The sequence below is a fragment of the Lonchura striata genome, chromosome 7 (assembly GCF_046129695.1).
Source record: "Lonchura striata isolate bLonStr1 chromosome 7, bLonStr1.mat, whole genome shotgun sequence".
NCBI lineage: Eukaryota > Metazoa > Chordata > Aves > Passeriformes > Estrildidae > Lonchura > Lonchura striata.
This window is the reverse complement of record NC_134609.1, coordinates 17429249-17453478: the sequence shown is the minus strand read 5'-3', so window position 1 is coordinate 17453478 and position 24230 is coordinate 17429249. Positions and strand designations below refer to the sequence as shown.

Here is a 24230-nt window from a genome sequence, read left to right as displayed (position 1 = left end):
TGAAGCATCTCTTTTAAGAATACAGTAGTATTATTTTAATTTTCCAGCCTGGGTTTTGTCTTCTGTTGCCTAGTATTTAAAAACTGACTTTTTATTTCACTTTTTTAGGTTCGACATGGTGCAGGTACTGGACTGAGAGAGATACTTAAAGCTCATGGGAAAAGTGGTGGTAAAATGGGAGATAGCTCTTTAGAGGAGGTAAGTTTCCAGTCATGTAGACTTAATATTTTTAAATGAAGTTTAGAAAAGAGACTTCTTAAAATACTTTGTAATAGGTCTGTGATGTGGGGGAGTATAAAGACTTTTCTGCTCAGAATCACCTGGATGACATCACCGTATGCACTGACAAAACATTGTTTTTAAAGGTCAATGCAGAACCCAGTACTACAGTATTATTAGCCATTGTGTTGGTTGTGTATAAAGTTATTAAAAATTAGCTTCCATATTAGAATATACTGTTTTCAAGTCCTGGTAAGACTGTACTGGAACAAAATTGACAAGTTGATTGTGTTACTCTGGTACAGTGTCTCAGACTATCTAACTCTACTTGCTTAAATAGTAAGAGGACTCTACCAACCTGCTCTCTTTATAATAAGAAAAGGAATTAAAATAGTCTTTTTAAAAGGAGAACAATTTTTTAAAAATATCCTGACAGTAATAGCTTGTTTACTAATAGTGAATTTCATCCAGATTCCTACTGACTCACCTGCTGAAGAAGCAGCTGGAAGAGCTTGTGACTTAGAGAGTTGAAGAATGAGATGTAAATCAGTGTACTTCGGCATACTTTGTAAATAGGGAAAGCAAAAACTTCTGTCTCCTTGCTTCCCTGTAGAGTAGTGTTTGTTCCATGGAGATGGCTGGGTGGGTAATAACACAATCTGCAATCATAAAATACTTTAAACCATTTGTTAACTACTTGCGGAAAATGTGTGTACTCCAGCTAGCTTCAAAGCCTGCTGTATATGCCCTATGCTGGGTATAATTTTTTGGCATGTATGGGAATATGAAATCCAAAATATGCTTTGAGTTTTGTTCATTAAAAAGGTAGTTCGCAAGTGAAGTGGTGACCTAGTAGGCACATAGTAGAGATAAGAAAGATGATGCCTGAGCAGTTTTCTTTATGGAACTTCTGCTCTGAGACAGAAAGTTAGATTTATTGATCTCTAGCAGAGACCAAAACTTCAAGGTGAGCTTTGGTAAATCTGAAGGAGATGGGACTGAAAAGAAAGTTCATTTCACTGGGTCTCCCACAATGAAATACTGCTTTAGAGTTTCTTGACTTGTAAATATGCTTCCAGCATATTAATTGACTTGCCTAGGATTTGTTGCTGTTTGTGCTGTGTAGGAATAAATTGTCCACCTTACAAGATGGTCTCAAGCTGTTGTGTTTCAGCTCCAGCAGGCAAGGAAGCATCACAGTCTCTCTCATTCCCCACTTTGGCGGTTATGGGGAGGGTTAGGGCACCATCAGGAAAGAAGCAAAATTCATGGGTTGAGAAAGCAACAGTTTCATAATTGAAACAAAGTAAAATATTGTAATGTTAGTACTAATTGTAGTAACAGTAATAACAGTAGTGAAAAGGAGAGAGATAATTAAAATCCAAGAAAAACAAGTGCTGCACAGTATTATTGCTTACCACCCTCTGATCAATGCCCAGCCCAGCCCTAAGCACTACTCGGCTCCTTCTGGATACCTCCCCCAGTTTATATACTAGACATGACATTCTGTGGTGTGGAATGTCCCTTTTTCACTTATCCCAGATATGCTTGCTCTCTTTTTGTGTACACCCTCACTGGCAGAGCATGAGACATTCAGAAAGTTTTGACTTAGGTCAGCATAATGTAGCAGCAACCAAATCATCAGTGTGGTATCACCATTATTCTTCCACTGACTCCAGAACACAGCACTGTACCAGCTACTGAGAAAAAACCTAACTCTGTCCCAACTGAAAGCAGGACATTAGCCTTTTGATTAAAGTATTGTGTTTTTAGAGGAGAAAACATCCAAGTTATTATGTTTATAATAATCTGAGTTTAATTAGTGCTGACTACTTGGCCTGGACTGTGTCTGCAAGAGAACTATATTGAGTCAATGTGAACATTTGCTGTCATGTCTTTTACAGATTGTAGCTAAGTAAACACATCAGAAATGCTTCATGAATAAATGTAGTCAAGGTGTTCAATTTCTCTTTTCATACAGATGATTCAGCAGCATCAGGAGTGGCTAGAAGACTTGGTTATTAGACTTCTTTGTGTGTTTGCACTAGACAGATTTGGAGACTTTGTTTCAGATGAAGTAAGTTTAAGTTACCTTTGCATGAACAGATAGATCAGCAGGCTTCTGCAGGAGATAACATTGCAGCAGCTTGGCTGTGCCTTGTGTAGTGCTACTGCATGTGCCCCTTAGAACTCCTTACAGATGCTTGTTATAAGGTAGCTGATACATGAGCTTCACCTTGTTTGTATAGCAGTTTGGTCATTTGACTCTTAAGTCAAATTTCATAAAGAAGTATCTGTTTCACTGTTTACTTTTTCCTAGGTAGTGGCACCTGTACGTGAGACTTGTGCTCAGACTTTGGGAGTAGTATTGAAACACATGAATGAAACTGGTGTTCATAAAACTGTGGATGTTCTCCTGAAGCTGCTCACACAGGAACAGTGGGAAGTGAGACATGGTGGTCTCCTAGGAATAAAGTATGCTTTGGCAGTACGTCAGGTAATAACCCTCATGACAAATTGTTGAGAACTTTGGATCAAAAATCTCTGCTCAAAGTAGAGGATGTGGATGATAGTAGCTAGGTGTGATAAAGCAAGCTTGCTTGCAGTGCAGTCCTGTGGGTTGAGGTGTGTGACTACACATTTATAGCCATGCTACAAGTATATAGTGCAAGCTGTGCTTGCAGAAAACATTAGAAATAGAAGATATGCCTGCCTGGTCATGGTGATACTCTCATTTGTAAGGTAACAGAGCAGAGAAGCTTAGGCTATCTGTGGTGGTATTCTGCGGACACTGAGCTTTGTTTGTACCAAAACTGAGCTGATTTACAGTTCATTAAATGTATAACCTATGTTTGGTTTCATGAATGGTAACTTAAAATATTTAGATTACAATGTTGGACCTGTACCATCCTTTTGAAACAAGCAGGTTCTTTCACACACGCAGAGTACATCTTAATTGATTGTATCTTTATAATCTTTGGTTTAAAAATGCTTTTGGTCTTTTTGGCAGGACATGATCAACACTTTGTTGCCTAAAGTGTTGCCTGCGATCATTGAAGGTCTGCAAGATCTGGATGATGATGTCCGAGCTGTTGCTGCAGCATCTTTGGTACCAGTAGTGGAAAGCCTGGTCCAACTTCAATCTCAGAAGGTGACTGAACTATTTTAGGTTCATTTTTGGTCTAAGTGAAGAAGATAATACTTAAAGGCAGCACTGGTTTCATTGTTTTTTGTTTTTTTAATGATAACCCCCCTCTGCTTATTTGTGTAGGTGCCTTTTATCCTTAATACCTTGTGGGATGCACTTCTGGAGTTGGATGACCTGACAGCTTCCACAAACAGTATCATGATCCTTCTTTCATCCCTTCTGACTTACCCTCAGGTCCGCAAATGCAGGTAACTTTTCAATTCGTTTTGCTTCAGTATTCCAGGTCTGAGTGTCCACTTACTGTCAAATTGGAATTATTGGTTTCTTTTGTATTGTGTACCAAGGAGATGATTAATTTAACTCAGTATTTTATTTCTGTTCTGGTTTTTCCGTGAAGTGAAGGCTATGACAGTGCTTCTCTTCTGATTATGTTACTGAAATGCAACAAAGGAACTAAGAATTGTATTAGGCATTGTTAATATGTGATTTTTTTCCCTGTAGAACTTTGGTATTGGAACAGTTCTGAAATAAGCTATAAACATAAATTCACATTGATAGTACGACCAGTAATTCCGACTGGTTGATGACACTGCCTAGTTGCTGTCTCTCTGAGACTCTGACAAATTTAAAGGAACTGCATCTTAGTATGTTAAATTTTTCATAGTACACATGAAAAACTGTAAACTGACAGTATCTGCACTTATATCAAATGTGTACAGTATCTACCTTTTCTCATCATATATGATTAGCACTGTTGAAGTTGGTAAATATAAAATAAAGAATGGAGTTTTCTTACTAATGCAGTCTTTAATTCAGCATGTACTACTTGCATCAGCTGGTATGCCAGTTGCATCAGCTGGTATGCCAGTTGCATCAGTTGATATGCCAGTTCATGCAAAAAAGATGCAAGATTGTTTTAAATTATTTGTAAAGTCATAAATGCTCAACATAAACTTCAGAACAGAAACAGCCCCTTATTTTTTCTAAACAGTTGAACGAAGCCTAACATGTAATCTGGGGAAAAAACATGCCAAAAATACATGCTTAAATTGACTAGTTCTCTATACCAGTTTTAAAAAACACAAACCAGTATTTTCCTGAAAAAAGCTATCAGCTCAAACTATTTTAAATGTATAAGCTGTGGTGATTTAATCCTTCACTTAAAATCCCCAAGTATATGCAATACTTTCTTTTCTTAAAGCTTTCTTTTGGATAAAATGAGAATAAACAAAATTAACTTAGCTCTTTGTGCATGTGTGTTTTTATTCCTGACACTGGCTCTTTCTCTCCCTCTCCTGTAGTATCCAGCAATCCCTGACAGTTTTGGTCCCACGTGTGTGGCCGTTCTTGCATCACACGATATCTTCTGTGCGAAAAGCAGCACTGGAAACATTATTCACACTGTTGTCTACCCAAGACCAGGTAAGAATTAGAGTTATTAATGTCATACTGTGATGCTCATTGGAATATACTTGGTCATATGATATCCTTGTTTCAGAGTTCTTCAACATGGCTGACTCCAATTCTGCAAGACATGTTGAGGCACATATTTCAGTTTTGTATCTTAGAAAGCAACCAAGAAATTCTGGATCTTATTCACAAGGTATTTGCATTACTTTCTCCTGGATGTAGTGCCTGTGTATCCCTCTCTTTCAAATCCTCTGTGCTTTTGTGCAGATGAAGAATAGTGGCTAATGTTAAATACTTCGCAATTGCTCTGTGTGATGCTTTACTGTAGAGCAAATGAGAGTGTTCCTGTGGTTTCTCAGCATGTGTATGATCTTATGTAGACCAGGTACAAATTTATCATGATTTCTACTGTGATTCTTTCCCAAGGTGTGGCTGGAACTGTTAAACAAAGCATCTGTACAGTATGTTGTTGCAGCTGCTTGTCCATGGATGGGAGCCTGGCTCTGCTTAATGATGCAGCCATCTCATTTGCCTATTGACTTAAACATGTTGCTAGAAGTAAAAACCAGGTCCAAAGTAAGTGAAATGTGGTCTCACTGACTGTTCTGAGGAAAGCGGGAAATTGCTTAGCTTTGTATAAAACATGTTCTAAAGACGTTAGAGGGGCGTAGTGGTGCCTTTCTATAGTTCTGAATGTAAACTTGTCTTACAAGCCTCAATTCCACAGAGGAAAAGGGTTCTTGTCAGCTTATCCATGAAGAATTAAGTTCTGTGTAGTGTTCTCTGTGGATGCTTTATAAAAAGTCTTTATTTACATGGCTCTAAAGCCATCTGCTTGCAGGACTGAGTTAAATCCAAAAGCATTGTGTTATTTCTGAAAAGATGCTGAGAGAGCTTTACTTTTTCCTCTGTCTGTTTATCAGCTCTATGTCAAGTATTAACCTTAATATTATAGTGAAGGAATGTAGCATATATTTAATTGGACTACAGAATGCTGTTAATGAAGAGATGATTTACAAGTATTGACTGCTTGAAGAAATCTGTTACCCAAGAAGTGTTCTGTCTTTGTCCAACTTTTCCATGATGCAGTGATTATTTGTATTTTTATGGAATATGAATTCATCTTATCATTGCAAGCACACTTTCAACCTTTCCTTTATTCCACAGGAAAAAGCAGGTGCTAAACTGCGTCAAGGTCAAACCCAGAATAAGGAAGTGATTCAGGAATATATTGCTGGGGCAGACAGCATTGCAGAAGATCCAGCAACCAGGGATTACGTTGTCATGCGTGCTCGGATGATGGCAGCAAAGTCAGTTTACTGGAAATATGAAAAAAAATACATAAAAGCAATGTATTTTTTTCATAACATAGTGTTTTTGCCAAAATCTAATTACCATTTTCACATCTTCATTTTGAATCACTGATTGCAGAGTAATTGTAACATTGAAGTGACTGTTCTTTTTCGTCTTGTTAGGTTGCTGGGAGCACTTTGTTGCTGCATTTGTGACCCAGGTGTAAATACTGTTACTCAAGAAATAAAGCCAGCTGAATCATTAGCTCAGCTACTGCTCTTCCACTTGAATTCAAAATCTGCCTTGCAGAGGATTAGTGTTGCGTTAGTAATCTGTGAGTGGGCAGCCTTGCAAAAGGTAGGATGTTTCTGCAGGAAAAATATATTTTACTTACTATCTCAACCCATTGCTTGTTGTGTGGTACTTAGCTTGAAATAAGATTTCGGAGTTAAGCTAAAATGGTGTTTATAGATCTAAATACCAAAATCTTGATTGTTAGACAATGGAGGAATACAGGACTCAGTAGATAAATGCCAGCTGTCAGAACTATGAGTCAGTAAATATGATCACATTTTTTCTACAAATAAATCTATTCTCAAGATACCTTTATTGAAGGCCAGTGATTCCTTTTAAGATGATTGTCTTTTATCTACTCAGTATCATTTTTAGTGGCAGACTTTTTGTTCCTAATCCTTTATCTTTAATATTCTTGGTTATGAATGTTAATAGTCCCTCTAAAAACTGGATTTTTATAGCTAGATTGAGCTGTCCAAGACTGAACAAAAGAAACTGTGATTATTCAGAAATGCAAATTTTGTTTTTCTGTTACAGGAGTGTACAACTGTGGCTATTTGTGTTCAACCTCGTTTACTTGGAGTCCTTTCTGAGCATCTCTATTATGATGAAATTGCTGTTCCTTTTACACGAATGCAAAATGAATGTAAACAACTCATCTCATTGCTAGCTGATTCGCACATTGACATTGGAAACAGAGTAAACTGCAGTGTATTTACAATAGATCAAGCTAATGAGCTGGTAAGTAGAGGCATGCCTGCATTTCCTCCAAATCTGTTCTTGCCTTGAAATACACCTTCAGCATAATTATTACATAGACAGTAACTTGCAGAAATAATGTGGTGATCTTTGCATATCTCAGGAATAAGATTGTGTAAAGATTCTTACTGTTTCCCCTGATGTGTCTTTACAAAAAATCAAATGCAATGCAAGGTACATACTTAATGGGAGAACCAAACTGAGTGTTCTGATTCCAGGTGTGGATTCACTATTGGAATGTACACACAAGAAAACAAAGCAGGCTTCAAAACCATTGTCAGAAGAATTGTAAATAGACTATGTAAATTCTAGACCTTCTCCCACCTTGCCCCTGACATTTTAATCTTTTTTTAATCTTTTTCCAGTGAAAGATTTAAGCAACAATAGTCAACGATATGTGAGTGGGAAAGGATATGGAAGGTTCTGCATCTACTTTGTTGTGCTTTTTTCTTAGATTTTTATCCTAGTCTCTTTCCTCAAAAGAAAATCAGCTGAGAAACAACTTGTTAGTGTACAGGACCTTGCACAACCTTTCTGGATTATTGTATTCACATTCTTATTTGCTAAACTGTTACATGCATACATATTTCCAGAATATCTAGGTAGAACCAGCAGATATGGGACAATCCAAATTTTTTGGAGTACATGAAACTGTTCTTGTACCTTTGGGAATCTAGGCTTTACGTGTTTATGATACACCTGATTTCTCTTTGATCTGCAGTTCAGGATTCCCAGAAATACGTTTTGGAGCATTTCCTGTTATTTACTGGGAATATGGAGACAGTGATATGTGCTCAAGTGACTCATGTTGTACAATGAAGATATCTTGTTTTATAGTCAATGAAACAGATTTTTAATTCCTTTTTTCCTTTTTCTTAGGTTACTTCTGTTTTCAATGAGGTGACATCATCCTTCACTTTGAATCCCAAAGTTCTGCAACAGTTGGACAGTAAAAGGCAGCAAGTCCAAATGACTGTTACAGAAACAAATCAAGAATGGCAAGTGTTGCATCTGCGAGTCCATACCTTTGCTGCATGTGCAGTTGTGAACTTGCAGCAACTTCCAGAAAAACTTAATCCTGTTATAAAACCCTTAATGGAAGCTATCAAAAAAGAAGAGAATACACTCATACAAAACTATGTGGCTTCATGTATAGCAAAGTTACTTCAGCAGTGTACAACAAGGTCTCCTTGTCCCAACTCAAAGATTGTAAAAAATCTCTGCAACTCCCTGTGTGTGGATCCACATCTTACCCCACTGGCAGCATGTCCTGCACAGCCTCAGAGTAGCCATGAAAACTCAAAAGGTATGACATCTGAGACTGCCAGGATTCTTAATATGTCTGAGCTGTTGAAATGAGTATTTGAATGAGGCTTGTTTCCACTAATTTTTAAAATGCCAGCATCTTAGTATTTATTAATAATGATTCTGTTTATATATTTTAACCTGTGTGCAACTAATGTGTATTGTTTTATGTCTTTAAGGTTTGACTATTGTATGTTCTACTCTTTATTAATGAATGTGTTCTCCTTTATCTCAGAATAAAATAACATTCATATCTGATTGAAAATGAAGCTCTAGTATAAATGGAAACGTCAACAAATGCGAAGATACTGATGGCATCTTTTACTGTATCATGACAGAAATATTGAACTGTTTTAAAGGACACAGAACATAAATTGGTTGGAACTTTAGAACATAATGTGTTCATGTGTTCAAGATAGCATATGTGTTACCTGTGTTCTTCCTGAATTATAATTTCTGGTAGTTTTCACATATCTCATTCAGAGTCTATAATGTGGTCCTAGCACAGTAGCTCTTTGTACAGAAGCTCCATCTTCCTCAAGGATGGAAAAAATTACAGGTTTTTTAAAGCACAATCAGCAGATGACTTGTAGGTAGCTCTCACTTCCTCCTATGTGTTAAACTGCAGCTTAAATTGTTCTCAGCTGTTCTCCCTTTTTTTTTAGGGCCCAACTCTGATAAAGATGGGATGCAGCACACAGTTACTAAGCACAGGGGCATAATTACACTGTACAGACATCAGAAAGCTGCTTTTGCCATCACAAGTCGGCGAGGTCCTACTCCAAAAGCTCCAAAAGCCCCTATTGCAGATCTCCCCACAGGCAGCAGTGGAAGCATTCCAACAGAGCTTGATGAGGTACATTTCAAAAGCTTGAATTTGTAGCTTCACATCTACCCCTCCTTTCCATTACTTTGAATTCACTGGAGTTGACACCATTGCAGTAGGGATGGCAAGGGTTTTGCATCACAAAACAGGAGGTTTTGTGATGCAAGCAGCTTATGGTTGATGTTTTAAATGTTTGACATTAAGAACATTAATAACTCCTGAAATATTGTATTTACTATAGAATATGAATATCCAGTATAAGTTCATGCAGATGGATTTCCACAATGGGGGGAACAAACACAAGAGGATACAAACTGTGCTAGTGTTGGTCCAACTCAGTGCCTGGTGGATGCCTCTGAAGCATTAAAACCAGCAATTGAAATATGATTGTGTAAAACAGCATGTGTGTGTGACTTCCATACTTGATGTCCTAAACTCTTCCCTTTCATTAATTTCAAATTTCAGCATGCTTTAATAAGATTCTAGTCAGGACTGTGAACTTCTAAATAGTGTTGTGGAATTTGTTCTTAATTATTAGTGTCTTTAATAACTTCTGCTTGCCAAAGAGGATGGGAGCAAGAGAAGGGGGATAAATAACAAATCAAGTATTGTAAGTTTTCTAGTATAGTACTGTTCTTGGTATCACTGTATTGGCCATATCTGAGGTTCTGGAACCAGAACCACTTGGAAGCATCTTGTTTAAATGGATCTGCATCAGCAAAGGCCCAATCTCAAATTTATAGACTTTACATAATTGGCTACATAGATTTTTGGTTTTTTACATGTATCTAAAGAATAGAGGAAATAACTTGGGGAAAAAAATCTATTCATTAATGTGTTGTAGGTAGCTATAAACACAATCAGAATTGAATGCCTATGTAATGTCACCCATGACAATAATCGTTATTAAGTGTATCTAACCTTGCTACTTTGAATTGTTTAATTCTAGGCTCAGAAACCTTATGTTGTACAGAGAAGAGGAGCTGAATTTGCCTTATCTACTATAGCGAAACATTTTGGTGCTGAAATGGCAACAGGATTGCCACATCTCTGGGATGCTATGGTTGGTTCGTTAAGGAACAACATTCACATAAATAATTTTGGTAATTACACTTCTGCTTTGAGCTGGGAGGGGTGGCAGGCTGGAGTCGGTATGTCAGTCTTAAACTGAGCACCTTTCTGTTTTTACCAGACCGAAAGGCATTGCTGGAGAAAGGAGATGCTCCTGCCCAGGAGCTGGTGAATTCCTTGCAGGTTTTTGAAACAACAGCAGCTTCAATGGACACTCAGCTACATCCTCTGGTAATTGGCTTTTGTATGAAACACTTAGTCTCTTTCTTGCTAGTGGTTTAAGTGTTCTTTTCTTTTTAAGATGCTTTTCTGATTTTGCTCAAATGGTGTTTTAGTCACTCACTAGCCTGTGTGTTCTCTAAGTCCTTTGTCCTAGTCTTGATAAACTGAACACATAGCTTCCAGCAGTCAAGATGTGCCATTTTAAAGCTGTTCTTTCCCCTTTATTCTGTGGGATGTTAAATTCTGTCGTTTATGCAGGTCGTAGAATAAACCACAAAAGCAAACAGCTACCTAAAAGTTTAGCCTTGGCCTACCCTTTTTTTGAGGAGGTCCTAATCAAGATTGTGTCCCATGTTTGAGTTATGATAATATTTATGTTGTTGTGTTACATTGGAATCAGCATCTCTGCTCTGCTTTATTCTAACTCTGTAGTTCCTAAATCTGGAGAACAGACTGGTAATATGATGCCTTCTGTTTGTTATGAAAATACAGATAAAAATGTGGTTATGCAGAACTGTGTGGCCAACTGAAAGACTTTTTTAGTACGGGCATTTTATATATATACACATAAATGTGGTATGTAGTTATTGTGTAGATTCTTTTGGTGGTGCTAATACTGTATGCAGTTTAAAAAAAGTTTGTAGAAAGTCAAAGAGGCTGAACTTGGTTCATCAAAGCCAATATTTAGGGACTTTCATGCTAGGAAAAACCTGACCATCTGTTTAGGTATCTGATACAAAAGTGTATCTGCACTGATTAAAATGAAGACACATGCACACACCAAAGACACAGATGTATACCCTGCTGAGGAGATGCAGATTTCCTTCTGGGTGTCCTCTTTGTCACACAGAATTATTGAGATTCCCAACATGAGTAATTAATCTGCCTAAACACAAAGGGAATGAGTCTAGGATATATTTGCTAGCTGGAAGGAATTCTTAAATCTGAATATCGGTATTTAAGAAATAATTATTTTCTCTTTAATAAAAAGTTCTGGGTATTTAGTTCTCTATTTTTGGTGTGAAACACTTCCTTGCTAATTAAGGGCTTCATTAATTTTGATTTTGACTGAAATACTGAATATTTTGTTACTCTGAATTTTATCTGCACTGAGGAGTAATACACGTTCAAAGTTCAAATTGCCTTTTTCTTCTGAAATAATTTTTTTTGTTTTAATTATATCTTGCAAATTAGTTGCAAACAATTATATCATTTTAAGCATTCTTAAATTACTTTAAAAGACTCTGTAGTTCAAAAAAGGATCACTTATTTTTTTATAATTAATATTAACCTTTAATCCCCACACCTTTTTGTTTTATTCAGTTAATACAGCATTTGCCTCATCTTTACATGTGCCTTCAACATCCCAGCACTGCTGTGAGACACATGGCTTCCCGTTGTGTGGGTGTTATGAGCAAAATAGCAACCATGGAAACAATGAATATCTTTCTAGAGAAAGTTCTGCCGTGGCTGGGAGCAATAGACGACAACACCAAACAGGAGGGTGCAATTGAAGCACTTGCATGTATCCTTGCTTGGGTATTCAAAAATGCAGAAACTTCTTTACTGTTGTTTCATTTGGGTGAACAAAAATGGGAGGAGGAATGAAATAAAATACTAAGCTGATCTTTCTGCTGTGGAAAGAAACAGAGGAAACTTTCATTTCCATTGCCGTTATTTTATCTACCAAGTGATGTGTTGATGGAGGTAATTCACTTTTTCAAACCATGCTCTTTGCTAGCTAAATATAATTGGGTAGATCAGATTTCCCTGCTTCTGTATTGCTTTGTTACTAGAATTCATTCATGTGAGTGTAACAATTAATTAATGGCTCTTACTGAGTGTGAAATCTCCTGGATGTAGACTTGTCAGACAAACCTGAACTGCTAAAAACTATTTCCTTAATAACCACTCCAGGTGTAATGGAGCAGCTGGATGTTGGTATTGTCCCATACATTGTTCTTCTAGTGGTTCCAGTTCTGGGTAGGATGAGTGATCAGACAAACAGTGTACGTTTTATGGCCACTCAGTGCTTTGCCACACTGATCAGACTGATGCCTCTTGAGGTAAGCTTGAGCTGTAAATATATGGATATGTGAACTGTCCTGTGTCCACTCTCACCAGCTGCAAAGTCCAGGCTTCTGGCTTATTAAATGCTGAATGAGTAACTGGGTTTATAGGTGTTGAGTCTATATCAGAAAATAGATGATGTGCCCTTTTTAAGTAAAATGAACAAAATTAGACAATGTGCTAGCAATTTTCTAATTTAATGTTAAAATAAAATTTTTCTTTATAGGATGCTCATGTCAGCTGTATACATAAAATTAAGTGGTAGATTTTGTGTGTAATGCTGCTTTTCTTAGTTTGGGTTTAAAAGTTTTAGGTGTTCTATGTGCACTCTCCTTGGGTATGTGTGTTGCTGAATATGTTGTCAAGAGAAATGCAAAAAGCAATACTGGTTTAAAAGCCATCAAAAATAACAGTAATAGAAATAGTGTGGGAATAAGTAGGGTCACTTATTACTAGTTTCTAAAATCAAAAAGCACCACCCTACATATTTAGGCAAAATATTGTATATTATGATGCAGTAGTGTTTAATCAGTACAGATCTGCTTCAGTCTTTCACTCCTGCTACAATTTGCATACCTCACGCAAATTCTGATGTTATGCATCAAGGACTGCAATACTTCTAAGTAGCTTAATGTGACCACCAGATGGTAATAGAAGACAGTTTAGAATTTCCACAGCAATAATGAAAGACAATTGACAGCTTAATACATTTTTTGTTCTTTCACTTTTTAATTTAGCATAATAAAATTTTAGAATCTGATAACTAGTGATCTGCCTTAACAGGAGCACACTTACTTTGTGTGCTTACACTGAGATGTTTGACAAGTTGAAAGCGAGCAAAGAACTTAATTCATAGCATGTTCATTGCAGTGCCATTTGCACCAGGGCCCTTCTTCATATGCATCTGAAACACAGTCCTGTGGAATACACATAGCTTAGGGCTTGGGGGCGGGTTAAAGCTATTTTAATAAAGTTTAGTGAGAATTTCTTAAAACATACTGTACTTGTTTTTATTAATTGCATGCATATGCATGATCACTTCATATTTCTTTTCCATAGTTATGGAAGAAGTGCCTTCAAATTTCCCTTTCTGGTTAAGTTCAGTATCACATATTGAACTATATTAAATATGTAAGCATAGAGTGAAGCACATTAATAGTGAGAGAAAAGTCTTGTCATGGAACAGTATTTTATTTAACAATAAATTAATAGCATTGTGAGTGAGTTGGGGAAACTTAAATGTGCTCTGTTTCCTGCATCTTTATGCTCAAATTGATTATTGCTGCAACCATAAAAATGAAAGTATGATTGAAAGAAGGTTTGTAAGATAAATGGTTCAACTTTATCAAACTTGTATTCATAAGCAATTCTGCTGCAAGCTGACAACATATTTGAACCAAATTACCTGCCATAGTGTTCATACTGCAGGTAAGTTCTCAAAGGGAGTGTAGGCAGAGCATTTTGAACCAGGAGGCTGCTGTCTCTGTGTGTGCTTCAATATCATATGGGACATTACTAACATCCCCTTCCTTACTAACCACATACACAGTGGGATTATTTGGCAAAGTTTTTTTTTTTAGCCAGGAGCCCTCTGTAAGTGGGCTTACAGATTAGTAAGATGAGTGTTGAAGTAAAGCTGACTAAAGATGGAAGAGGCCCAGAAAAATGGGATGACAGATGTGATGGTGGGAAAATAGCAGTGCCTTTGCTGCTGCTGTATGTTATTAGCAAGGAAGAATGAGCATATTTGGCCCCCCAAATGCCTTCTTTGGGCTTTTGGCCTGGTATGGGGAGTACTTAGGAAGTAAAGGTCAGCTGTTAAAAACCTAGAGGGGTTTAGGTTTTTTTTTTCTCCTCCTAATAGTTTCCAAATGCTTGAATTCATCCTATGGGTTTCAGTATCACTTTAGATCTAATTCTATTAAGTAGGAAAAAAATCCATCAAACTTTGGATGGTAGCTTGTGGCTCAAGAGGAGTTGGGTATCATGGGATTCTCTAACCAGCCAGATAAACCCTCTGATTAGAGGTAGAATAGCTCAGTCTTTGTAGAATCTTAGAATCTTTGTCTCTTGCACCTTACAACCCTGCATGTGTTGACCTACAATTAATCAAACAAGTATAGCTAACTCTTGTATTTAAGTTCTGAGTTTAGAATCATAGAGTTGAGACGATTGCAGATCTTTGTGTGTTTAAAATATCTGAGTAGTATGAGGTTTAAGTTCTCTGTGTGGCAGTTAAGTCTTATAGCCCTTACATGACTGCTTTAAAAATGTTACCTTAGGCTGGTATACCAGACCCACCAAACATGTCTGAAGAATTAATCAGAATGAAGGCTAAAGAACGTCACTTTCTGGAACAATTACTGGATGGAAAAAAACTGGAAAATTATGAAATTCCAGTACCAATCAAAGCAGAGCTCAGAAAATACCAGCAGGTAACAGCTTATACTTTAAAAGTTCCAGTCTGATACAGCTTCCTGGGGTAGTAGGAGTTGTTCAGATACATTTTTCTTGTGGATTTTTTGAGTGTTTGGTTTCAGTTGTGCAGTGTGTATCTTGGACTTCGGGTAAGGAGGAGCAAATGAAATAATGCATGCTTCTTATACAGTTCTAGTGATGTATTTTCCCATTCCTGGATTTTGCTTTTTTTTTTCTGGGAATGGCCAGTGGGCTGTGCCTTGCTAACACTGACTCTGGCAGCAAATCACTGTCAGGCCTCATTGTACCATTTGGGTGTTTGTTTTTCCCATTATTCCCCCTGCTTTTAGTGAATGGGCTGTAGTAGATGCAGTAGTAGAGTGGGAAACCAACTCCTAGTTTGGCAATGCTGGGTCATTGAACATATGGATGTGTGAACTGAAGCTCAGCTAGCAAAAAGCCAGGTTTTATTTGAGGCACTCTCCTTCTTTTCTGATTTCAGGATGGAGTGAACTGGCTTGCATTTCTCAATAAATACAAACTTCATGGAATTCTTTGTGATGACATGGGCTTAGGAAAAACTTTACAATCCATTTGCATTCTTGCAGGTGATCACTGCCTCAGGTAAGCTTAAACAAATCACATTCTGTCTTAGACTTTAATGTTAGGTCTTGTGTGGTAATCAATCTGGGCATAGTGCTGGGCAGCTGTGACTATATGTGGCTGTGCTTGGATAGGGGGTTTGGACCAGGTGGCCTCCACAGGTCCCTTCCCACCTCAACTGTTCTGTGGAAAACAGTTTTTTTAAAACTGTTTTATACTCTTCAAGGGCTCAAGAATATGCAAGAACAAAACTGGTGGACAGTGTTCCTCTTCCCTCCTTGGTGGTGTGTCCTCCTACACTCACAGGACACTGGGTGGATGAAGTGGGCAAATTTTGCTCAAAAGAATATCTTAATCCATTGCACTATACAGGACCTCCTACTGAGAGAGCAAGGTAACCCATCTTGCATTTATAACTGGTTTAGGGTAAAATATCATACATGGAATTTTTCCATTTACTTCACTACTACTACTGAAGCATAGTTTGTGGGCATGGGAACATTTGTGGTGGTATCTTTAAAGGCTGAAATAATAACATGTAAGGAACACTTAAATTAACTCCTCATTTTTTTTCTTAAGATTGCAACACCAGGTGAAAAGACACAATCTCATAGTGGCTTCATATGATGTTGTAAGAAATGACATTGACTTCTTCAGGTAAGAATTGGCTTGTTTTCTGAGGTGTTTAATCGCTTAGAGTTTTAAATGCTACTTAAGTCTGTGTTCTTCTTTTCTAGAAATATTAAGTTTAATTACTGCATTCTTGATGAAGGCCATGTAATAAAAAATGGAAAAACAAAGTTGTCAAAAGCAGTAAAACAGCTGACTGCTAATTACAGGATAATACTTTCTGGGACACCAATCCAGGTAACTGATTTTCTATTTTGGATGAATAATAGAAAACAAACAAGATAAACCTATCTTACACTCAGTTTTATTGTACCTTTTAACAATCATCTTGTTCAAAGTATACATTGTAAAACAGCTTTTCATTTCTAAATGCTCAAAATTACATCTTTTCCCTTTCCTGGTATACCTCTGTATAGGGAAATGAATGCAAGTTTTGTCATATTAATGGGGTTCAAAAGCTGGCAGCAAGACTTCCTCTCCCACTTCCTCTTTAAGTGTCAGGCAAGGAAGATACCATTTCCCTATGCCTCAAGTAAAATTAGCAGGAAACTCAGTTCTGAGATCTCCAGATTTTGAGCTTTGTCCGAATGACATGGCTGTGCAGTATCTGTCTCACCCAGGACTAAGAGCACTGGTGTGTCCTGGGTTTTGTTAACCAGGAAAACTCTGGGTGTGGCTTAAGGCACTGGGCACAGGGGGAAGTCCATTTTTACATTCAAGTGCATGCAAAGGTATTTCTGTTACTTAGATGGATGAAAGAGCCACCAAAGCTCCAGGAGCTAGGGAGTGGGTTGTGGTGTGAGGCTTGTAGGGTTTTAAATATGTATGGAAATATTTTCTGATACCTTGCAACAACTTATTACTTATGAAAATAATTTGTCAAATCTTTCTTTTATGTTCAGAACAATGTCTTAGAGTTGTGGTCGTTGTTTGACTTCCTAATGCCAGGATTCCTGGGCACTGAGCGCCAGTTTGCAGCTCGTTATGGCAAACCAATCCTGGCAAGCAGAGATGCCCGAAGCTCCAGTCGAGAACAAGAGGCTGGTAAGGATCAAATGTTTCATCTTTAGGCTTTTGGTTTAGCCTTCTAAATGAGAACTGCTAAGAAAAGAAATGTGGTTATTTCTAACAGCAGAGACTGAAGAGATTGTATGTTTTGAAAAATGTTTTTCTTTTAAAACACTGGTGCTGTTGTTCTCACTAGGGGTACTTGCAATGGAAGCTCTGCACCGCCAAGTCCTGCCATTCCTGCTAAGGAGAATGAAAGAGGATGTGCTGCAAGATCTTCCACCCAAAATTATTCAAGATTATTACTGTATTCTCAGTCCTCTACAGGTATGCTTAAAAGGTGGCTGAAAGTTTATTTTTCAGCACATTTAAGACTTCAAAGGCATGAATTCTGTATTCCTGTGTCAATCTGATATCAGCTCTGACATTCTCTGGATGTACTAAAAGAATTTTGTAGTATGTGTTAAAAACACTAATTCCAGTCCTGTAGTAATAGAATGTTTCTTGGGTTTTATTTTGGGCATTGATCAGGAACAACATGTAGGCATCTGCAGATTGTTTTTCAGTAACACTCTCCAAGCTGAAAGAAAACAAATGGCAAGAGATTCTGTTATTAATGTTTATCTTGTGTTACATACGAAATAGCTTTCTTGTATGATAAATCAGAATTTTAACTTGAAACTAAACTCTGAATAGGGCAATCTGTCAGAAAAAACACACTCTTGTCTGGTCTGCAGGTTCAGCTTTACGAAGATTTTGCCAAGTCTCGTGCCAAATGTGATATTGATGAAACAGTTTCTTCAATTTCACTGAATGAAGAAACTGAAAAACCAAAGCTTAAATCTACAGGTCATGTATTTCAGGTACAGATTTTTTCAGTAATTTTTATTGCCGCGTACGTACATTTTTGTTAACTGTATTTATAGGTTTAGTAAAAAATGAAAGTCAGAATAGTAAACTTAGACATTTGTGGTCATATGATCTAAGTAGAGTATTTATGGCTGGAATGTGAAGTATAGCTGTTATGCTTAAATTATGGGTTTGTGCTTTATGAAGCATAACACTACGTCATATTTTTAATGTGATCTGCTTGATTGGTGTTCCGATATTTTATGGATCTTGTAAAAATTAAATACTGAGAGAGCAAAACCTCAGAATGAGGGAAGTAATTCTGATTGCATCCACTCTTGCACTTTAACATTAAAATTCTAAAACATGGACAAAATGTTTCCTTAAACGTAGATATGAATTTATGAAGGTTCATGATCTTTTAGATTTGAAGATTAACTCTTGGTTAATTGGAAACAATTCTTCTCAAACTGTTCCCAAATTCATTTGCTCTACTGCAGACTCAAATGAAAGTGTGGAAAATGGTAATCCTTGCATTTTTCCTGAAAGAAGGGACCAAGATCACAATGAGTGTACCAGTGTTTGGATACAATTTGAAATGCAGGTTTTAAATGTGTAACTTTGAAAATATGCCATAAAGTCCAGATTGTGGAATGTGGCAGAGTGACCCCTGTACTTACAGTTAATTCTGTTAATCTTTTTTTTCTGTGACTGTGTTCTTGATTATTATTTCTTTGAACTTCATTTCTTAAATAATTAAAGGCATTGCAGTACTTGCGGAAGCTCTGCAACCATCCAGCATTAGTGCTTACAACCCAACATCCAGAATACAAGAGAATTACAGAGCAACTTGCAGCTCAGAATTCATCCCTTCGAGATATCCAACATGCACCTAAGCTGTCTGCTTTGAAACAAGTAAGTGGACATGTGTTGTGCTTTAAATTCCCCAAATGTCTCTGCTGCTCTGTCATCAGCTTAGGATGTTTTATTTAAGATTTCATCAATAGAAACACTCTTTTAAATAAAATTAAGTAGTAAATGATAAAGAATGCAAGGGTGTTTCAGGGATATGCCTTATTTTTCCTGATACTTTAAGAGGGAGGGAGAAACACAATCTTTATGGCAATGATGTTTATATAACTTATTGGCATATGAAAAACCTTCTGTTTTATTCTTGTCCCTCTTGTTGCAGATTTTTCTTTAATTTTTATTACACAGGAGACTACTTCCTTGATAAAGTTAGATTGCATTACCATAGCTTTACTTACAATAGAATTTCAGTAAGTGAAGAAAATGTTTTTTTTTTTATTTTTTAATGACTTTCAAGTTTTTCATTTTTTAATGACATTCAAGTTTTTCAAGTTTTTGACAGGGAAGATAAACTTTGCTTTCTTGTTTAAGTGACTGTCATTTAGATACTTCCTTCTGCAGTTTGTTTCTCTAATTTCTACTTTTGATAATCAAGGAATGTCAATATTTACATGAGCTCTACTGTAATTTTAATGATACATTTTAATGTTCTTTTACTTAAAGCTGCTACTAGACTGTGGTTTGGGGAATGGTGGATCTTCAGAAAGTGGTACAGAAGCAGTTGTGGCCCAGCACAGAGTGCTTATCTTCTGTCAGCTGAAGAGTATGCTGGATATAGTGGAGCATGACCTTCTCAGACCTCAGTTACCTTCAGTTACCTACTTACGACTTGATGGTAGCATTCCTGCTGGGCAGAGACATTCTATTGTTTCCCGGTATGCATAACTAGTATGAGCCCAGCTTTAAAGAACTGTATTATTTATATGGTGCAAAATTGGGTTTTTTGTCTGCCTCAGAGCAGATGAGGTTCATAAATTCTTTACTGAAATGAAACTTACCACACTTAACTTTTTCTTGTATGCAGGTTTAATAATGACCCGTCTATAGATGTTCTTTTGCTCACCACTCATGTTGGTGGACTGGGACTTAACTTGACAGGGGCTGACACAGTTGTGTTTGTGGAACATGACTGGAACCCAATGAGAGACCTGCAAGCCATGGATCGGGCACATCGCATTGGGCAGGTGAAAACCTCTTCATTTCCCATAAGGGTGGCTTTTCTCTTGCTGAACTTTGAGAGAGTTTGTAATGTATAACACAGTAACATCTCTAGGTTTCTACCAAGCTTCCATTCATACTTATTTCTTGCAAATATTCCAGCTGCTGAAGTGCATACTTCCTTATTCTACCTGCAGCTTGGCAATTCTTCTCTTCTGTACTTCCTGAGCTGCTGGGGAGAGGCCAGAGAAGAATCATCCTTTGGTGGAGGAAGAGATGACTGAGGACTGAGACAAGGAACTGAAGGGACAGCCCACAGGGTTGTCCTTCTCTGGTGCAAGACAGGGCAAGAATGACTGCTGGTATTCTTCCCCCAGAGCTGTAAAAATCAGTGAATTCTTTCAGAGTACGGAGGCAACTGAAGATGCTTCTACTCTATAGTGGCATAGTCTCATGCTTTCCATCTAATGTCTGTCAGACTCTGAGTAAAGTTACTGAAGGGTGGCTCCAAGCCAAACTGCTTCTAGACTATCCATGAGAGAACACTAAAAGGTTATGGTTTACTGAGTACCTGAGATGATACTTTTTAGCTAAGTGTGCTTTTTCTTTCAGAAACGTGTTGTTAATGTATATCGCCTGATAACCAGAGGAACTCTGGAAGAGAAGATCATGGGTCTTCAAAAGTTCAAAATGAATATTGCAAATACAGTGATCAGCCAAGAAAATGCAAGCCTACAGAGTATGGGAACAGAACAGCTTCTTGATCTGTTCACTCTCGACAAGGTAAAGAAACAGTTTTACAAATCCCTACCAAAAATAGAGTCAGCTTAGGGAGAAGCTTTGCTTTGAAATATAAAATTATTCACATGAATGTTTAAGTTGGACTGATGAATAGTAGATGGCTCTCTGAACAACAGGAGGAATTGATATTATCAGACTTGAAGAATTTATTAGGTTCTTGAAAACATTATTCTGTATATTAACAGGAATTTTTTTCTTTTGTGAAGGATGGCAAAACTGAAAAAGCAGATACCTCTACCTCTTCTGGCAAAGCATCAATGAAATCAGTACTCGAAAACCTTGGAGAACTATGGGATCAAGAGCAGTATGACACTGAATACAGTCTTGAAAACTTTATGCATTCATTAAAGTAACCACCACATATTTGTAATACAACTGCTGCTAGTTCACATATTTTTCTGCTGATATTCAGCAAATTTCAAAGCATATAGAGTGAACCTTTAGCTTAATGTGTAAATAGACGTACTGAAAGAAGAATCTTCAAAAGACTGGCATGAAGTAGTGTCAGCTGTTTCACTGGGAAGTTATTCTGTCTTAAACGTTTGCACTGTATAAAAACTTTAAATGTAAACATTGTGAGGTGGTTTGAATTTTACTTGTTCTGAACAACTGCAAATTCTTACTTGGTAGAAGAATTAAAACAAAGCAGGTTTTTACATCTGTTAACAAGTGTTACTTGTGTTTGCAGTTAAGTCCACCATTATTTCTTTCTGTATCTATAATAGTTTTGTACAGTTGTTTCAGTGAGTACTTCAGGTTGTTCAGTGTACATTTTTCTTTTAAACACAACTTGTTTTTATGGTGTATTTAAAAAGCAGTTTTCAACTTAAGCTTTCATTCAGATCATTTCAGGAATTATGCCACCAGAGGCAAAGCCTAGAAGCCTTGAAAGTATGGAAGAATGGAATGGCACTAGGCCTGTGCACCGACCTTTGTTTATTGACTATATATATATCATGCTCTTCAGTTTTTTGACACCATCTTGTGAGAACAGCTGACTTGAACTTTTTAATGTAATGAGCTCTATTAAATACAGGTAATGGCCTATTTGAGGCCATGTTTGCATCCTGTTAGCAGGGGTGTACTTTTTTAATTTATCTATAAGGCTAGAATATAGCCACTTTGAGAGATGCATGTATTCCATATGTTTCAATCCTATATATTTTTTGTAACTAAAAGAAGAAATTAAATATACAGACAGACATTTTCCAGAAGTAGATTTTACACTGTCTAGGATTCTAAAATCCATGCTAAAAGTGACTGTGTACTAAATTGATGCATGATTTAAAGCTTCTTAAAGGAATAGGGAGGACTTTTTTTCTTTAGGAGAAAATATACATAGAAATACCTACATTCAGCTTGAGGTAATTGAATAGTTAAAGTTGTGTAACAAAGATAGTAAAAGACTTTAATAGCAGTGAGTGAGAATAATATGGCTGTATGTTATGCAGCTTTTTATAAAAAAGGGAGGCAGTATAAGTGTGTTTCTAGATGTGCATATGTACCAGTATATGCACTTTTTATAAATATTAAGTTGTAGATAACTTACAGCAGTTGTCTGAATACATAGAATATATATATAAATATAAAACCTAAGGTTTATAGCTTGCAGTGTGCTTAAGCATCAGAGCTTAAAAACCACCAGAGACCTCAACTATTGTAAAATAAGATTGTTTTAAAACTATATAAATCAAGACAGTTCTATAGCATTGGAGAAGAATTCATGTCACATTTCAGTAGTTATGAACTGCCAGATTGTAACTAAATTAGCATTCCATGAAAATAAAACAAACTGGGAATATAAGTTGCATGTTGGGTTTGTCCATATTTAGTTTTGTTTCTGTAGGGAAGACTTTTTTCTGGCTGTTTAAAAAACCCAATGCTTTTGGAAATTACAGCTGGATTATGAGTGTTATATTAGTTAATTTCTACCTTCAGACTATTTTTATTGTGCTTTCAGCTGATGATCCAAGCAGGGGAGACAAGAAGGGGCTTGGTGGTGTTTGCAGAGAAGTTACAATGCTGGAATAATGCGTACTTGAAAATAACTTGGTGCAGTAACTTGGTGATAGTGCCTAGAAATAACAAGATATTTGAATAAAGAAACTTCTTTAGTGGTAAAAATTGCATATGTTTTTCTTCAAGTGTTTTATTAGGTGCAGTGGTAAGAAACTTTTTGGGTTCTGTTGGGAAAGAAATAGCATAGGACTTTTTAAAGCCACTTATTTATCATATTGAGGTTGCTATGCAACCATAATAATTTTAGCAATGGCTCTCTTGGATATTACATCAAGAACACTTCTGCACCTGAAAAACAGGGGAAAGCAGAACCTAGAATAATTACTTCAAGATTATTACATGTACTGATTGATCTTAAGAGTTCTGTGAATTAATGCTTTGAAATGTAACCCAACAGGAGCACTGCACCAACTATATAAAAAATAGGATTTTATTACCTTAATATTTAACAAAAAGCTCTTCAGTGCTTCTCAAACTAGCAGAGCACTTGCCAGGATCTGGCTTGTTTGTGCAGTGTCCTCAGTGCACAAACTGTATTCACTTACAGCAAAACTCCAGCAGGAAATAGCTCTTCGAATGCCTCTAACTGCATTTGATCTCTTTAACGGGTATTCAGCTGGACCAGACCACAATCTGGGCTGGAATAGGAAAGTTTATTTCTAGACTGAAACAAAACCTTCAGATATGTCAGATTCTTAGCACTGACCATTTTGCTCTCCAGCTCTGCCCCTAGTACAGGTTGTCACTTGCTAATGAGGATGCAACCTAAGCCTTGACTGATTGCAGGTGGAGTCACTGGAGGCCCAAAGAAGCATGAATTGAGTAGAACCATGCGTAGGCTCAGAATGCTTTGGGTTGGAAGCAACCCTAAAGATCATCCAGTTCCAAAGCCCTTCCATGGGCAAGGACACCTTCCAGTACACCAGATTGCTGCAAGATCTGTTCAACCTGTCCCTGAACACTTCCAGGAATGGGCCATCCATATCTTCTCTGGACAACCTGCTCCACTGCCTCATACTTAAGGTTTGATGCATTGTGTGTAATTTGCACCGAGTTAAACTAGTCTCTCGTTTAACAGCATCAATAAACCACTTATAGTCACCAAAGCCAGATCTCCAAACTAATGTAGTTCCTGATTCAGAGCTTGCTAACCTGTGAAAACTAAGTACCTCTGACTGGTGACTACATTCTGGGCTGGAAGGAAATTACTTTGAAACAGCTATACACATAATGCTGCTTTTAAACCAAACTTAAAGG

The 24230-nt window shown here is 37.1% G+C and overlaps 1 protein-coding gene across 1 annotated transcript in view; it reads left to right on the top strand.

The window, feature by feature from the left end:
• The window catches only part of BTAF1 (B-TFIID TATA-box binding protein associated factor 1), a 42429-nt gene extending 19346 nt beyond the window's left edge, over positions 1 to 23083 (top strand). Inside the window, exons 9-38 of the mRNA XM_021536465.3 lie at positions 109 to 198; positions 2201 to 2296; positions 2540 to 2716; positions 3230 to 3370; positions 3491 to 3615; positions 4669 to 4789; positions 4866 to 4970; positions 5204 to 5353; positions 5945 to 6087; positions 6253 to 6427; positions 6902 to 7105; positions 8003 to 8429; positions 9094 to 9284; positions 10204 to 10357; positions 10447 to 10556; positions 11871 to 12072; positions 12465 to 12613; positions 14900 to 15052; positions 15538 to 15659; positions 15865 to 16032; positions 16218 to 16295; positions 16376 to 16505; positions 17171 to 17312; positions 17473 to 17603; positions 18014 to 18139; positions 18888 to 19040; positions 19659 to 19870; positions 20020 to 20179; positions 20766 to 20936; positions 21161 to 23083. Of these exons, the coding sequence (XP_021392140.2) occupies positions 109 to 198; positions 2201 to 2296; positions 2540 to 2716; positions 3230 to 3370; positions 3491 to 3615; positions 4669 to 4789; positions 4866 to 4970; positions 5204 to 5353; positions 5945 to 6087; positions 6253 to 6427; positions 6902 to 7105; positions 8003 to 8429; positions 9094 to 9284; positions 10204 to 10357; positions 10447 to 10556; positions 11871 to 12072; positions 12465 to 12613; positions 14900 to 15052; positions 15538 to 15659; positions 15865 to 16032; positions 16218 to 16295; positions 16376 to 16505; positions 17171 to 17312; positions 17473 to 17603; positions 18014 to 18139; positions 18888 to 19040; positions 19659 to 19870; positions 20020 to 20179; positions 20766 to 20936; positions 21161 to 21307 (4653 nt within the window). The 3' untranslated portion in view covers positions 21308 to 23083. The remainder of the gene's footprint in view (positions 1 to 108; positions 199 to 2200; positions 2297 to 2539; positions 2717 to 3229; positions 3371 to 3490; positions 3616 to 4668; positions 4790 to 4865; positions 4971 to 5203; positions 5354 to 5944; positions 6088 to 6252; positions 6428 to 6901; positions 7106 to 8002; positions 8430 to 9093; positions 9285 to 10203; positions 10358 to 10446; positions 10557 to 11870; positions 12073 to 12464; positions 12614 to 14899; positions 15053 to 15537; positions 15660 to 15864; positions 16033 to 16217; positions 16296 to 16375; positions 16506 to 17170; positions 17313 to 17472; positions 17604 to 18013; positions 18140 to 18887; positions 19041 to 19658; positions 19871 to 20019; positions 20180 to 20765; positions 20937 to 21160) is intronic.
• The last annotated feature ends 1147 nt before the right edge of the window (positions 23084 to 24230 follow it).